This window comes from Corvus cornix, chromosome 5 (assembly GCF_000738735.6).
Source record: "Corvus cornix cornix isolate S_Up_H32 chromosome 5, ASM73873v5, whole genome shotgun sequence".
NCBI lineage: Eukaryota > Metazoa > Chordata > Aves > Passeriformes > Corvidae > Corvus > Corvus cornix.
The window spans coordinates 53514334-53530103 of record NC_046335.1 but is presented as its reverse complement, the minus strand read 5'-3'; the positions used below and the strand labels follow the sequence as shown (position 1 = coordinate 53530103).

General features: G+C 41.6%; 2 protein-coding genes across 4 annotated transcripts in view; both read left to right on the top strand.

Moving 5' to 3' along the window:
* Nucleotides 1-3007, top strand: part of MICAL2 (microtubule associated monooxygenase, calponin and LIM domain containing 2) — a 118983-nt gene extending 115976 nt beyond the window's left edge. For all 3 annotated transcript variants that reach the window (XM_039552136.1, XM_039552135.1, XM_039552134.1), the window contains one exon: nt 214-3007. In XM_039552136.1, the coding sequence (XP_039408070.1) occupies nt 214-398 (185 nt within the window). In that variant the 3' untranslated portion in view covers nt 399-3007. The remainder of the gene's footprint in view (nt 1-213) is intronic.
* Nucleotides 3008-8575: 5568 nt separating this feature from the next.
* The window catches only part of PARVA (parvin alpha), a 63057-nt gene continuing 55862 nt past the window's right edge, over nt 8576-15770 (top strand). The window contains exon 1 of the mRNA XM_039552603.1: nt 8576-8862. Coding sequence (XP_039408537.1) covers nt 8727-8862 — 136 coding nt within the window. The 5' untranslated portion in view covers nt 8576-8726. The remainder of the gene's footprint in view (nt 8863-15770) is intronic.

Here is a 15770-nt window from a genome sequence, read left to right as displayed (position 1 = left end):
GATCTACCCTAGACATTATGAGCCCTAGTGGTCAACTTCAAATGGCCCAAACCCAGGAGAAAATTTCCCTGAACCCGGAACTCTAACTTGAAAAATACTAACTACTATTGACTTCATTATAGTCATTGACTATAATGTTAATTCAAGCTGTGCACTAACAGTTAAAATGCAAACAGTGATCTCGTTTTTAACCTCTTTTTTGTGATCTTTTAGACAGCCTTAAAGATGAGATGGATCTGAATGAGGAGGATGAAATTTTTACTGAGATGATGAAAGTTGTTGAAGAAAGGGACAGACTCGTCTGTACCTTAGAAGAGCAGAGAGTGAAAGAAAGAGCAGAAGACCAGCACTTCGAAAGCTTTATCTTATCTACAGGTTATCATCTGAGCAGGATTTAAACAGCCACATGCAAATAAACATCCTTTCAGCAGTATTCCCTATCACGGGGATACAGTCTTGTGGCAAATGAAGGAATTCATATTTAAAATCAGCTTATTTGGGAAACACATCATTTTGTTATCAAAAGCTTTAAAGTTGTTCTTTTGCTCACACCAGAGACGGCCGTTTCATTGTCAGCTCAAAGGATCACTGGGATACAGATCTGGACTGAATTTGCCTGTCTGATGGGCACCAGGGTCTGTGAAAGGGAAATCAGAGCTCTATTATTCTCTTGGAATTTTATTTTAATGCTCAGAGTAGAGTTTCTGAGGAACATGATGACATCATTTAGTATTCCTGAGACAGCCTTACTTTCCATCTGTTTGTCTGAATCTCTGTGTGGCTTTGTTAATATTTTGGCACAGCCAAGCCATGGTCAACTATAGAAACGTCAGAAAACAAGCATCTCATAAAAATAGTGTTAGTCTTTATTTCTGGTGGAGGAAGAGTCATTTGACTAATGACTACATATAAGCACTTACTAAAACTACTGTAAATGCAATGTCAGAAATTAATTTTTCAGGTATTTATAAGTTTTATTGCACTGTGTATTTTTGAACAAGAAGTTAAAGCAATGTTAAATCCCTGCATTTTGTAAAATGGTAAGGGATTATCAAAGGGATGACTATCCTTTCAGCTGTTACATGCTCGAAGAAGTTTCTGTATATCAGAGATTATTAAAGTCTTTAAAATACGATAAAAGATAATTTTAAAATAGTAATTCACCCAATTGATATTTATAGGGCAGGCTTTACTATGACAGACTTTACAATTCCTTCAGAACATACATCTCAAGTTGTATTGTTGAGTGTGATGAATGGTATAGCATTTAAAGACCTCCCTGAGAATAATCCCTTAAAATGACTGCAAAAAATGTTGAGTTTTTAATATCAACATTTGATAGAAAATACTGTGCTATGTTTAAATTACATTTATCTTGCTGCTTGAGAATATATGCACTTTTTTTGCTTAAAGGGACCATCTCCTATCCTTTTGGTACATGCATTTGTAGATATTGGCAAAACAGTGCAGAAATTCTCCTAATTTAAGTACCTTCTTAAGCAAGTTTTTGCTATTGGCCACAGATAAATAATATACCTCTGTTGGTGCAAGCTTTATACTATTGCTCTGCAGTATTTATTCATATTTATTTATTAGATTGTTTAAAGAGGGTAGGAGTGTCTGGTTACATTTTACAGTTTGGATGTTGTCTCTAATTTTGATTGATAAATGTGTATTTCTAACAGCTGTGTACAGCAAAGCTGTGCATTGTAGAGTAGACAGCTTTATAGGCTTGGTAAATAATTAGCAATAAAATATGAATTAAGATTTTAAACAATGTTCTCAGTGACCATAACTTGAAGGGATACCCTTAAAACACAGCATTCAGGGCTTTAACATATAATTTGTCTTTCATCATACTGGGAAGATAGGGCAGAATCCTTAAATGTGTTCCAAAATAACCACCAGACTTTTTTCCCCCCTGTCATTCATAGGTTAAGCATACCTGATCTTCAGATGACATTTTTACTATGATGGATTGCAGTGATTGATTTTTTAAACTAAATCTATTACTTAAGACTGACACAAGTAGGAGAGGCAGAGAAGCAATAAATATTTTAATTTTCTCTGTTGAGATCTGCTGGTATTTCCAGTTCTGTGGAGAAAAATTCTGGGTTTTATCACTGCCTCATGAAATCCTGTAGAAAAAGACAGTCTAGAAAATCTATCATAGTTTTCTGTGAGAGTCATAATGTTTTCAAGATATTTCTTAAAAGTCTGAAAGCAAAATTCTTAAAGCTTTGCACAGGTGGGGAATTCTGCAGAAATCTCCAGTTATATCAAAGACTGTTTTTTTCACCTCATTTTACAATTAAAAAGTCCATTCACATTTGTGTTGCTGTTGCAAATAAGCCCTGAGATTTCAGTTTACAGCATATACCTGTTCAGCTATAAAACCAAATTCCAAAGGGTGCTTTCCCTTTAGCTCCAAAGCTGAAGTATCAGAGTCCACAGAAGCTGAGGGCCATCAGAACTTAATGGACATACAAAATTATCTTGGCTAAAGAAACACTTTTCTGGATGCCCTGTGGTTGTTACATATGCCCCACCCAAAACTGTCTGCTCCTGGGTGGAAAAACCTGTCAGGCTGCTGTTACCCTGCCTGATATTAAGTACCTCACAAGATTAGATCCAAAAATAAACTGTGCAAGTGATTTAGAAAATCATAAACTCATAAGTCATTTAAAGCAGGTCTTTGTGTATTGTGAGAGTAGAGAAGGGGGTTAAAAAAAGAGAAGCTATGTGCACTGTTCACAGGTCAATTTCATATGGTTGGCTTGTATTAGAAATGTATTTAAACACTGGTTTGGTTATGAGTTTTCTTGCTGCTCAGTCTTTTTCTGTAACTTGGCTCACTAATTTGTAATAGATTTGTTCATTTTTAAGTTCATGGCACTATCATTTCGGGGTATAATGTGATGTGCTGGACTGTACTGAGTGTGTCTAAATGGGCTGGTTGTGAGAAATTTTCTATTGGAAAGAATAAAATTCTGTCTCACTCTTTGAAGTCCCCGAATCATTTCCATAGAAATTTCTCTCCACTGACACCTACAGCGTAATAACGTGTGATGAGGAAAGATCTACAGGTAAGAAATTAAATCATCTTCTTAGCTCATATAGTGGTAAGTAAATCACACACAGATTCCTTTTGTAGTTCAGAAATAACAACACTCTGAAGTTAGGGGGCACCTTTAACAGAAAAGATTACAAACCCCATGAGACCAACAACTTCCACACATGCTTACCCAGGAATTCACCAGCTGGTTTCCTTAGGCTTGACACACAATTTATAACAGCTCCTTGAAGACTCGAAGGAAAAGTGTTGATCAAAGGGTGATCAAAATCTTAATTGTCAAATAATTGTCAATTTTCAAATGCAACTAACTTTACCTCTGTCAGGTCACTGTGTTTTGTTGCTTTCTACCAGTGGGAGAGTCTTACAGGGCAAGACAATGTGCTGCCCAGAGGAGAGACAAGGATAAGCAAGACTGGGGCCAGCATGACTGTTCCCTGCTCAATGACTCTGAACTGATTGATAGGTCTCTCCTCCTCACAGGACAGATGGACAGCTCCTTCTCTACAGAGGTCAAGGTAATTTTTGGCATCTTTGAACTGAGATTTTCCTTTTACTGTCATGACCTTTCCCTTCCATCTTGTGGAATTTTCTGGCCCAGGAGCAGGGTAGAAATGCCACCACAGGAATTTACTGAAGTTCTTCTAATCCTAGTGCATGCACACACCCTCCTTGTCCCCTCTTCAAAAGATCACAGGTCTAAAGAAACTCGGTGCTTAGGGACATGGTTTAGTGGTGGATTTGGCAGTACTGGGTTAATGGTTAGACTTGATCTTAAAGGTCTTTTCGAACTTAAACAGTTCTGTGATTCTATAAAAAGTTTGTGAAAACGATTTTGTAAACCACTGTTTGAATGAAGACCGATCCATCTGCCTCCAAGGTAAAGGGACACCTCACTGACTTTTAGTGTGTTTGACCAGGTTTCTCTGGGCATAGGAAACAAATTTAGAGGTCTTGTGCCTTGAAACTTCCGTTTTGTAGCCCAGTGCATTTCAACTAGGATTTTCACATTAGTTTAGTAGTCTTTTTCCAGAAAGATACACTGTTTTCTTTCTTGCTTGAGCAAGTAACGGGATGTGGCATAGCAGATTGGAGATTCTGTTTATCTTTCAAAACTTTGCTTCTGTTAAGATCTAGAGCTGTCCCTGCTGGGTTTTGCCTGGACCGTACACTTTGGCATCGTTTAGCACAATGGGCTTGCCGTGGTAGCATGGAAATATTATCCCTGCAGTTTTCATCGCAGCCACATCTCATGAACCTGGATCCTGGCAAATACTTCATGATGGGCAAGGTATTTGCTGGATTTCACCCAAATCTCTTTGCCTGATATTTATGAAAAAATTATGGTTTCTTCTGTTGCTTCTGATGAACTATGAAGAGACCTGATGGCCCTGCATGCCAGTATTGTGCCTGCTGGAATATTCATGTAACACACCTGTACATAACTACAGGCCCAAATGAAGGGTACAAGTGAAGCTTAGTAAGGAAAAAAAAAAATCACATATTGGGGTTTTTTCCTAAAACTGTCTCAAGAAGGACAGTTGTAAATGCAAGTCAACTTGTCCCAGTTTCTGTAAATAACTAATTGATGTAACAACGTGTTGCCAGGTGGTGAATACCAGGATGATGTTCCCCTTTTACCAAAAAGTTTTAAACCCACTTTCTTTCCTTTGAAGCTTTTAATTTATTAATTTCTGTGGCTCTATACAACATGTTATCTTTTGTCTTTCATGCATATTTTTCCTCATCACATCTTAGTCTTTTTTGCTCCTCAACGTACCATAAAAATTCATTGTACTTTTTAACAATCTGGTTGGAAATACTCTGTTACTTTTATAAAACTATGTTATTTTGTCATATTATTTAAAGAGGATATTCTTATACCAAAGAAGTTAAAGCAGAAAGCATAGCTGTGTATTAAATCCAGGCGTATGCATATGCCCAATCTTATTCTCACCTTGTGAGCTGGAAACAAATTTATCCTCAAGCATGAGTTTTAGGTGATGCTGGCAATGAAAATCTGGAGCCCTTTTATCCCTGATACGATGCTTTCTACTGTTAAAATGCAGCCACGTTGAAATGGTGTGGAAACACCTTCTTTGCTCAGCAGGCTCCTTTACTGTGCTGTTAACTTATCACTCGGGGTGGCTGGGCACATTGAGCAATTCACCACACAGAGCTGGCATAGTACAGGGCTGACTGCAGGTACTTAGGAAAACAAAATGTGTAGACTTTGGTCTAGTTCTCCTCTTCCTGAAGTCAGCAAAGGGTGTTCCTGTAGGCAAGCAAAGCAGTAGCAGTAAGTTGATAAATCGCTTTTAAAAATTCCACTTCCATTCTTTAAATGACCAAATGGTCAAAAGACTGGAGCAGAGCTACACCTAGGAGAAAAATGCTAGGGGAACACTCTAAGGCAAGTGAATGATTTCTTGCACAGTCTTAACCAGCTGGGCTGCTCTTTCTTACTAGCCTAGCCCGTGGTTGGGATATTACATACCTTGCCTCTTCTGTTCTGTTGGGAAAGTAAAACTCTGGTCCTGAACATTCTGAGCCTCATATTAAAAGAAATAAAAACCAGCTGTGCATGGACAGATATGCAGGTGAACAAGAAATATTTGAAGTGTGGTGGGGAGGGGACTTAGCCACCTTTTATTGCCTGGCAAGAGTACATACGTGAGCAGGATACGATTAATTTGATGTAATGTTTGGCTCATCTGTCTGAACAAGACGCTGACAGGGAACGTGGTGAGAGCTCTCATGGTCTGCTCTGGATTTCTCTATACCAGGTGCAGCAGGGCCAGCCTGAACAGCAGCCTGCTGACTGCTGTGTCCTATGCTGGGATTGTGGAGCATGATCCTGGAAGTGTTCCATTGTCAAATACAAAGCAGAGCAAACCCCATCCCCAAAGCTACTATAACTTAGACCTTGTGTTTATCTATAAAGCCTTTTGTAATGAATGCAATATTAATTTAAGGCCATATGTTCAGGTATATTCCTAGATAAAAACAAAAAAAAAGGTAGCATACGTAATTCTAAATTTAAGATACAGGGGAAAAATGTTGTAACTATCCTCAAAGAGAAACATCACAATTGGAAAAACATTGCAATAATGTTATACACAATGAACTGCACATAAATCCTGAAAGAAATCCATTAAAAAACCCCAAATCAAAACTGTAAACCTAAGGTCTGGCTGCTGCTTTAGCAGCATTACTTAAAGCACACAGTATTCGAGTTTCCAGATCTGATAAAGTTCATCTTAAACACATGGTTTCATTTAATTTTTTCCCCTTGCGACGTGAAACTACCATAGTTCATGAGGCTATTAAATAATTAATACTGTATTTATCATTAATTTACATATACTGAGTGTTGAGAAATAGGAAAGATTCTGGGTCTTTTCAACTATTTTGTGAGGGACTTGGCAAATGCATGTTGAATTCTGACTATGCTGTATTTGCACAGCCCAGTACCCATTGGTTTTTGGGAGGTATCTGGCTTGTTCCTTCTGTATTTACCGCAAACAAAGGGGTACAAAGGCAAGCACACTCGTGCTTGCCAAAATGCTCTCTCTTCTTCTATGCCCACAAAATCCTATATTGACATCCATATATAGTATAGAGTCATTTGGCTCTAAATGGAGATTTAGTTGGGTCACTGCTCTGTTTGTAAATGCCACAGATTTACAGGCATATTTTTAAAAGGGTTTGATGTGTGTATTTCTTCTTTTGAAATTGTCGTTTATTATGTTCTTAAAAATTATTCAAAACTGTTCATCTCCTAATACATAGACTGTATAAGAAGCATTTCTGTAAAAAGAGAATGAGATGTGAAATTCAGGCTGAAATTCGTAGACAAGAAGCTTAAACATACCTGGTGCTATGAACCAGAGAGCAAACATTAAGGAAAGGATTGTGCTGAGGCTTGGGCTCATTCCTGCTTATAACCAATGGCAGGATGGATGAATAAAGTTTTTCTCCAGGGCACATACTAACTGCATGCAACAAATAGGCATTGATGTCTACCCCTCATCAGCTAACCAATGTTACCGTCTTGTAAAAACACAACAATTATTAGCTGATTTAGAAATATCCTCATGGTAATTTCATTTCACTTATTATGCCTAATGGATAGCTAGATATTTGCATGAAGTGTGTGTGGCTTTTTGCCTGAATTGTTAATCAAGTGATTAAGTGGTAAGTGAAAGTAGTGCATCCAGATGACATTAATGCTGTTCCAGTCCTGGATGCCTCCTGAACCAGTCACAGCAAATTATCTGTTTTAAACATACTTCTCCCTTAAGCTGCTCATCTGCAAATCAAAGCAGCATTGGTATAGGCAATCTATCGTGTTAAGTCACCTTTCCTTCCACAGGCTTTTTATACTGGTCTGACTATAACAGTTGTTTTGTTTTGTAGAAGTGGATGTGACAATGCCCACTGCTTCTCACTACAGACATAGCTGAAAACTGCAGGCAAAAGAGCTTTGCAAAATGTTATCAAGACTGAAATGTATGTAGTAAGCTTGAACTTTAACTTGCAGCAAACTATTCAGTGACACTTTATTACTTCATGAGTTCTTTTGTGTGTCCAGATCTGGGGGCCCCAACACAAGAGAGAGATGGAACTTGTTGGAGCGCATCCAGAGGAGGCCACCAAGGTGCTCAGAGGTCTGCAGCACCTCTCCTGTGAAGACAGGCTGAGAAAGTTGGCGTTGTTCAGCCTGGAGAATGCTTCAGGGAGACCTTCTAGCACCTTCCAGTACCTAAAGGGTGGTTACAAGAAAGCTGGAGAGGGACTTTTTGCAAGGGCAGGTAGTGACAGGACAAGGGGAAACAGCCTTAAGCTGAAGAAGTGTAGGTTTAGACAAGATATTAGGAAGAAATTCTTTACTGGGAAGGTGATGAGGCTCTGGAACAAGCTCTCCAGAGAAGCTCTGGACACTCCATCCCTGAAAGTGTTCAAGGCCAGGTTGGATGGGGTTTTGAACAATCAAGTCTAATTGAAGGTGTCCCTGCCCATGGCAGTGTTGGAACGAGGTGATCTTTAAGGTCCCTTCCAACCCTGACCACGATTCTATTTTTCTATCAGTGCTGAGCACAGGATGTAGAAACATCTGCTGGCAGCAGGGACCCTCCTATCCTTCAGGGCCTTCACCTCGGAGTAGCTGTGGACGAACTGAGCTGTGTGAGCCCTGACACTGTGTCCACGTCTATCTTTGACTTTCGGCACCCACGTTACCTGGCCCCCTTCTGCGTGGTCACCCACCCTGGGGCACTTACCCACCCAGCCCCAGTTAGCGCCTGGCTCCTCCGCAGGGGCGGAGGATGGAGCCCGGGGCGAGGCGCTGCCCCGCGCCCCCGGGTACGGCCGGGCCCCCACACGCGGTGCGTGCCCCAGCCGGCAGCGGAGCGCGGCTCTCGCACCGCCCGGGGGCTACCGGGAGCCGTGCGAGGGGAGCGGGCCCTCCCCGGCGGGAGGGCGGGCGGGAGGAGGGAGGGAAGGAGCGGGAGAGCCGGGAGAGCGGAGCAGGAGCTGCCTCAAATGCTTGAAATAATTCCGCTTCCGTTCAGAGCCGGGAACAGCCTCCCACGGCACCGGGGCCTCGGACCCGTCTGCTCCGTCCCCCAGCGCCGGCGGCGACCGGCCCAGCATGGCAACCTCCCCGCAGAAATCCCCTTCTTCCCCCAAATCCCCCACCCCGAAATCTCCCCCCTCCAGAAAGAAGGATGACTCCTTCCTGGGCAAGCTCGGCGGCACGCTGGCCAGGAGGAAAAAAGCCAAAGAAGGTAAAAATTAACAGGTTTGCATATTTCCTGGGAGTTACCTTACTATGGGGGGGGGGGGGGAGGGAGGAGACAGGAGGAGAGGAAAAGGCTCTGGGGAGCGGGAGGAAGGGGCTGGCGGGGAAGGACGTGCGGGGTGGGGTGGGCAGGCGAGCGGCGAGGGAGGAGCCGCCCCGGCCCCGCCGCTCCGCCGGCACCGCGCGGGGGCCGCTCCGGGGCCGCTCCCGGGCCGCTCCCGGGCTCTGTGTGCGGGCTCTGTGTGCGGGCTCTGTGTGCGGGGTCGCTCCCGAGCTCTGTGTGCGGAGCCTGTGTGCGGGGCCGCTCCTGGGTCCGTGTGCGGGGCCGGGCAGCGCTGCTCCCCGTGCGGGCCCGGCCGGGGAAGGAGCGCTGCCCGCAGCGGGCCAGGCGGGCCCCGCAGGCCTGGGAGAGCACGGGGATTTTCCCTCAGCAGGTTTTGCCTCCGCAGTTGCGGTGCGGACATCCAAAAACCCGGTGCTCCAGCTCTCCGTGACTCATAACGCGTTGTGTTGGTGTGCGGTGTGGTCCGCACACAGCGCTCGGGGAAACCTGCGTAATGTGCACGACTGATGTAATGTTCAGAGCAGTGATCGTTCCTCAGGGGCTCGAAACGCAGTTGTCCTGGTGCTGAGCAAAAGACTTTAGCCTTGCGACAATGAACCTTTACAGAACGCCAAACGTGTACAACATGTTGCCTGGGTCTTTGTCCGTACATGTGAATTAATACCCACCCCCTGCTGAATATGCCTGTATGAAATCCCGTGAGACAGGGAATTGGAATTTAACCTCGCCCAGCCATCGTTTTCGCAGCTGATTTTAATTTAAATGTGATGCAAATAGAGCCAAAGTATCAGTCATTTCAAAACGGTTTTTCAAGCAACATTCATTGCTTGCAATTGTGAAGAAGGGTACTGTGCTCAGCAGCCCCTTGCGTCTCATGGGCACTGAAGCCAGGCACACTGTGTTTCAGAGTAGCACCAGTGCTGTGAACAAGGATGACACAACTTGGGAGAGTACAGCCCCTCATTCTGTAGCTATCACATCATCATTCCGTGATGTATGGCCTTGCTTTTCAATTCAATCCATGTTGCACAATTGTGCTCGCATTGTTTGGCTTTTTCTGGTCATTGCAGATGGATCAGATGTTGATGAAATAGTAAAGAATGACAAACGTCATTAGTTACCAAGTTTTTTACATTATTCTGCTTGAGTATTTGTGACTATTAGTCTCTTCCTTGATGAGTCCATTTTGTAGGTATGTTTAGAGATCTTTAAGTGAGCCTATTTGTTGCAGTTTGGTTATGTCCATTATATTGTTGTTATTATTGTTTTTACTATTAAATGCTATTTTCCTTAGTGACAGATGTTTGAACTCAACAAATCTCCAGCAAACTGTTAGAGGCAGCAGTTACTTTTATCCACAATCTTTGTAATCTTACAGAAAGATGTATTCTGTGAAATCATATTTCTTATAATTACTTTAATGTATTACATTTATTGATTAAAATCTGCACCTGCAGATTATCATTGTCTAGCCATTTGAAATTTTGAAACTGCATTGTCCTTGTCTTTTGTGTTTCCCAGTTTTCTGTCTAAAAATAACAATGGTTTAGAGAGTTTGGGGTTACTTATTAACTTAGTAAGGACTTTGTTATTTACTGATGGACAAACAAGTATTATTTTAAATTCACCTTAGTATCCTTTTTACTTGGGCGTGTGTTTATGACATTTCTCTGGTGGAAGTCTATGTAGGGGTGAGATTGATAGTATTCTGTCTTATCTTTCTGTTTATCGATTTGTTGGTTTTAACACATTCTGATGGCTTCAGCCTTACTGTGAAGCCTGTCCTCTTCTTACTTCCTAATTTTTTCTCTACTAAAAATAAATATAAGTTTGCAAACTATTAACGAGCATTCTTCCTTGCTGGCTGTGGCACACATAGGTTCTGTCTTAAGCTGTGCTGATTTTTTTTTTTGTAGAGCTCCAGGTGTTTTTAAAGCCTAGCTGGGAATTTCAGAGGTCAGATTGCTTGTTCATCCAGGCTCTGTTCTTTGGGGGTTTTTTCCTGCTTTAACCAACCTGTGGCAGGTTTCCTATGGAGATGGGTCTTGGTCATAGGAGGGCATGTGGTTATTCAACTGTTAGCACAAAGGATGTATTGGAAAATGTTCAGGATAAGTCAGGATAAATGAGGGACAACTGGAAATTTCCATGTCTTTCAGTTGGTGTAAATTCGGCTGCTACATAGAGGACAGAAACTTACTGATTTACTCCAGTGTTTTACCACAAGGGCTAAGAACTGGTGGGTTTTAATAATGCAAAGATATTTCATCTCTTGTAGGGACGATGCTGGTTCCACTTCAGTACTGTCTCTGCTATGTGTGTAGTTAACTGTTGTAGGTGATACATGATTACACATCTGTGAGTTTTGTATTTATGGCAGCAACAGGCGTTTTGATCATTGTCAGAATTACATTTTTATATATTACAACAATAGAGCTATTGCCAAAATGCTCCACCATACCAAGGATGAAAATCCTTTAGGATCTGAAGTGACATTATGATGAAGAGTAATCCAGATAATTTATGAAGACAGTAAAGTTTATGTAGTTTTAGATGTCACAAAAATAGTTTATAATACAACATAAAATGGGATTTCAGTATTGACATTAATATATATGTATAAATATATTAAAAAAAATATAGCAAACCATAGCTTATGAATTTCAATGTTCTTGGCGATGGTAAGAGGTCCACCAGTGGTAGAGGTGAGGGCAGTCTAGAGAAGTGAAATGAATTCTCTAATATAACAGCATGAGTTATTGACCAAAACAAAGAGTAACCTGAGATACTTGAGATATCACACATGATGTAAGCAGGGATTAGTCATACCAGAAGACATATGATAATATGGGAAACAGATTAAATATTAGAGAATATTTGATAAAATCTGGAATTTAGAGCTCAGATTTGTTTATGTTGTCATCTGTCATGTAGAGCCTTAGTCTGGTTTTCATTTACAATCTCTCATTGCCAGTGGTGTAATTCAAGGATGAGAACATTGTACTTCAGTCTTCCCTGTGAGAGCATCTGCAGCTGCATCTTTAAATGGTGTATATGTTCTGTTAAGGTAGCAAAATTACAATTATTAAGTATGTTTGGAATTAATTAAATCAGCTTTTTAGGTGGTGAGAGAATTGTGAACTAATACTAGAATATTTGATGGCCTGTCTGCAGACTGAACTGTGGTGTGCAAAAGTTATTTGTAGATTTTAGTAAGGTTCCATCCTCCTTCATTGCTGAAAGGCATTTAAAGATTGGGCCACCGCATATATGCTAGGGAAGGATCCCAGTCCTTATCTGTCAGGGGTTCAGATGTATGGTGGAGCTCATCATATTAGCAAAAAAACCCCACACAAATTAGATTTTTTGTAAGCTCCTTGTAGTAGTCTGTACTGTGTACTAAACTTGTCTTTAAACACATGTAAGAAGAGAACAGAATGGCCTTTTAAAAAAAGTAACTGTGTGTGGGGGGGGGTTGTGTTATCTAATGAATTTTTCATGGTGGGTTTAGTAAGGTCATGTGTGATTGTCCTCCTTTAATTTTCCTGGGCTGGCAATTATAAACACAGAAAATTTGCTCCCCCTAATAGCTTACCTTAGTGGAGAATGTAAAGAATTGGCCCCTGACATGCTAATAAATCTGTGACACATTTGGGAACAGAGAGTGAAGTTCAGAATTGCTTAAATTGCAGAGGAGCAGATGGGAAACAGACAGCTTGGACTCGTGAATTTGGTGGAGAGCAATTGTATGGGCTCAGTCAGTTTCCCAATTGATGTGACATCAATTTTAATAATTTCACTGCTCTTTAGTTTATTTGAGGTTGATGTGCAGGAGAAAGAATGAATTTTCTGCCATTCTCCACTTAGGATATTTCTTCTTTTTGTGTTGTATGTCTTGTTTTGATTTAATTTTCATATGTGGGGTCACAGTAGGCAGTATTCTCTGAGTGCCTCAGGGAAGAGTATGTTAACAGTGTAAAATACTGTAGATTCTGGTGGTTTTTGATAATAACCTTAACTTTCTTAATCTTTACTTCATGCATTTTATGTAATAATATGAAATTGGAAAAATCTAAGAATACAACGTAACAGTAAAAGTAGGGTGATGAAAGCTTTTCAGGTGTTTTAAGTAAAATGTTTGTCTTTTCTGGAATCCCTGAGTAAAATGTTTTGCTGTGTGACTCACTGACAGAAAGATCATGCCTTGGTCTTGCTCTGGGCCTTTTCCTATATGAAATAAATCTATTTCATGGTATACAAGAAGTGTTCTGCTAATATTTAATTGACTCATTTTCTTTGGACCTGTTTCTGCAACTTACTGCACAACTAATGCACATGACTAGTTTTTATGTCAGTAGATGTTTGTGCTTGTCTGTTTCTTGTGTGAGAGGTTCTAGGCTGGCTGAAACACTCTGCAGGCTTTTCTTCTCTTCTGCTCTCCCCTGATGCGGTATTTTAAAGCATAAGCAGGAAGAACTGATCTGTGTCCTACCGTCATATTTGCTAATGTGTAGCATTAAAATGTAGCATGAAAATGAACCACTGGATGCTAATTTCATACTGGTGTTTAGGAGATGGCATGTGGTGTTATTTGTGAAAAGGAAGACGTGCGAAAGGCTTTATTGTCACTCTTACCAATATTTTTCACATTCTGTCTTTCACTGCAGCTTATCAGTACATCACCCCTCGGCCTTCTAGTGCCATCAGAGTAGCTGAACAGCCGGTTTTGCTGTCTGACATGAACGTGTTTTACCACGAACCTCACTGCACAGCAACTGGAATGTGCTTATAATCTTTTCCCTATATTTCTGTGTCCCTGGTGTACTGCCACAGGCGCATTAAAGACAGCTGCAGAGCTGCTGCTGGACAGAACCTGTTAGCATCACCACTGAAGTAATTATTGCCTTAGAGCAAGTTCTGTTAAGTAGATAAAATACTTCTGTTCTGTGGAAGGAACGTGGAAAACCAGAAAAATACAGGGGAGGTCCACTTGCTTTGTTTGTTGTCATTTCACTGCTTCAAGCCTTCTGAGCACATCTGCAGTGGGAGAGGAACTCCTCAGGAGGACAGCACGGGGGTTTTGTTTGCGTGCTTTGAAGCCGAATTGTCAGGGGATGTCTGGGGAGGCCTGTGTGGCGGCAGAGGAAGGGATTGCTCGGTGGGAAGGAAGATAATTGCCTCTGAAAGCGTAGCTGAACACCCAACTGTTGCTCAGGATGGGATGGCGATCGCCCTGCAGATGCAGCTCCCGGGCACAAATGTAGATGACAGCTCCGCCCTGCTTGATGCTGTTCGGCATCTGTCGAGCCGAGCTCTGCCGGGGTGGAGCATTTTTTACCCCCCTTCTTTTTAATAGCCTCTGGCTCCAGTTGGTTCAGGCGAAGGCATGAAAATATTGTGACTGCGTTTCTGAATCTCAAAAGTAAAAGATAATCCTAAAATTATTCTAAAAAGTTCATTGTTTCAACCAGTCCAGTTATGCTTGGTCCATGTGTTTCACCTACAGCAATCAAATCTGCAGGAACGTGTGAGTCCCAGGTGCAGCTTTTTTGCCAGACAGCTTATTGAGTCAATATCCAGAGTTATCATGGTAGAGCCGAGTGTATCCCTGCCTGCTTTCTGCGAGTGCCTCCTAGCAGGTGCAAAGGGGTTAGATCACACAGGATATGGAAGTGTGCTGACAGTATTGACAAGGCACAGCACTGCCAACCTCATCTGTGTCAGAGATGAGGCAAAAAGGAGCCTGTGGCGCTGTCTCACTGGAGGCCGGAGGACCCCTGCATGCACAGAGCCAGGCTGTGCATGATTAATTTCTGAAACTTATTGCTGTGGGATGCTTTGGATGCCAGAAATGTTTTTTAAAGGGAGTGGGGGGTGGGGGCTAAAAGTGGGTCTGGGTGGATCGTAAATGCACAAAATCTCCAGTGTCTCCAGTGGCCTACTTATGAATCATGTAGGCCTTCACAGACATTTTGTGTTCAGAAATCATAAAATACTTTTTGTGGCATCTGTTAGGATTATGAAGCTGTTACAAAACTTATACAAAATTCTGTTGGTTTGCCCTTCCCTGTTTGTATTGTAAAGAAGGCATTTATACCAGGGACCAGGGCCTTGGGCTTTGAGCTCTTATTCTGACCCAAAACAGCCATGAATTCTACTGTTTTCTGACTACCTGCATGACAGCAATAGAGTCACTGAACTCCGTCTTTGCATTTGACTTGCAAAAGCAGCCTAAATTACGTGGGGAAGTCAGCTGCTGCAGAAGTATGCCTTTTATTTCCTGAGTTTTTCCTATTTAAATAATTCCTTCGTGTTCTGAGCTGAGGTTTCAGCTAAAACTAACCATGCACTGAACAAGTGGTTGAAGAGCCTCCAGTGCTTTCAGATTACAGGATGAAGCCATGGAAAAGAAAAAAAAAAACAAACCAGCTAGAGACCAGCTCAGACTGATGCACCTTTGTTTCAGTGCTAATTTTTTCTTTACATCTCCAGATTTAAAACATGCATTCCCTTATATCATCCTCATAAAAGCACGTATCCACTTTGCAGAGTGAATGTGGATATAACCAAGTAAAGCTGTAGAATAAATATGAGATACTCAACTGAGGATGAAGTTTTCATCCTTAGTGAAGTGAGTGTGCTGTCAAGAGAATCTGGGGTTTTAGAACTCTGATGTTTCCTGTAGCATTTGAAGGAATCTGCCCTGAAGGTAAGAGAAGACTAGGGACCAAGGTTCTGGCTGAGAGAAAAGTTCTTACTGGATTTGATTACTGCTTGTGGGCTCTACATCTTTGAAACCCCTCACCTTAAAGGCAGCTTCCTGTAAGTAC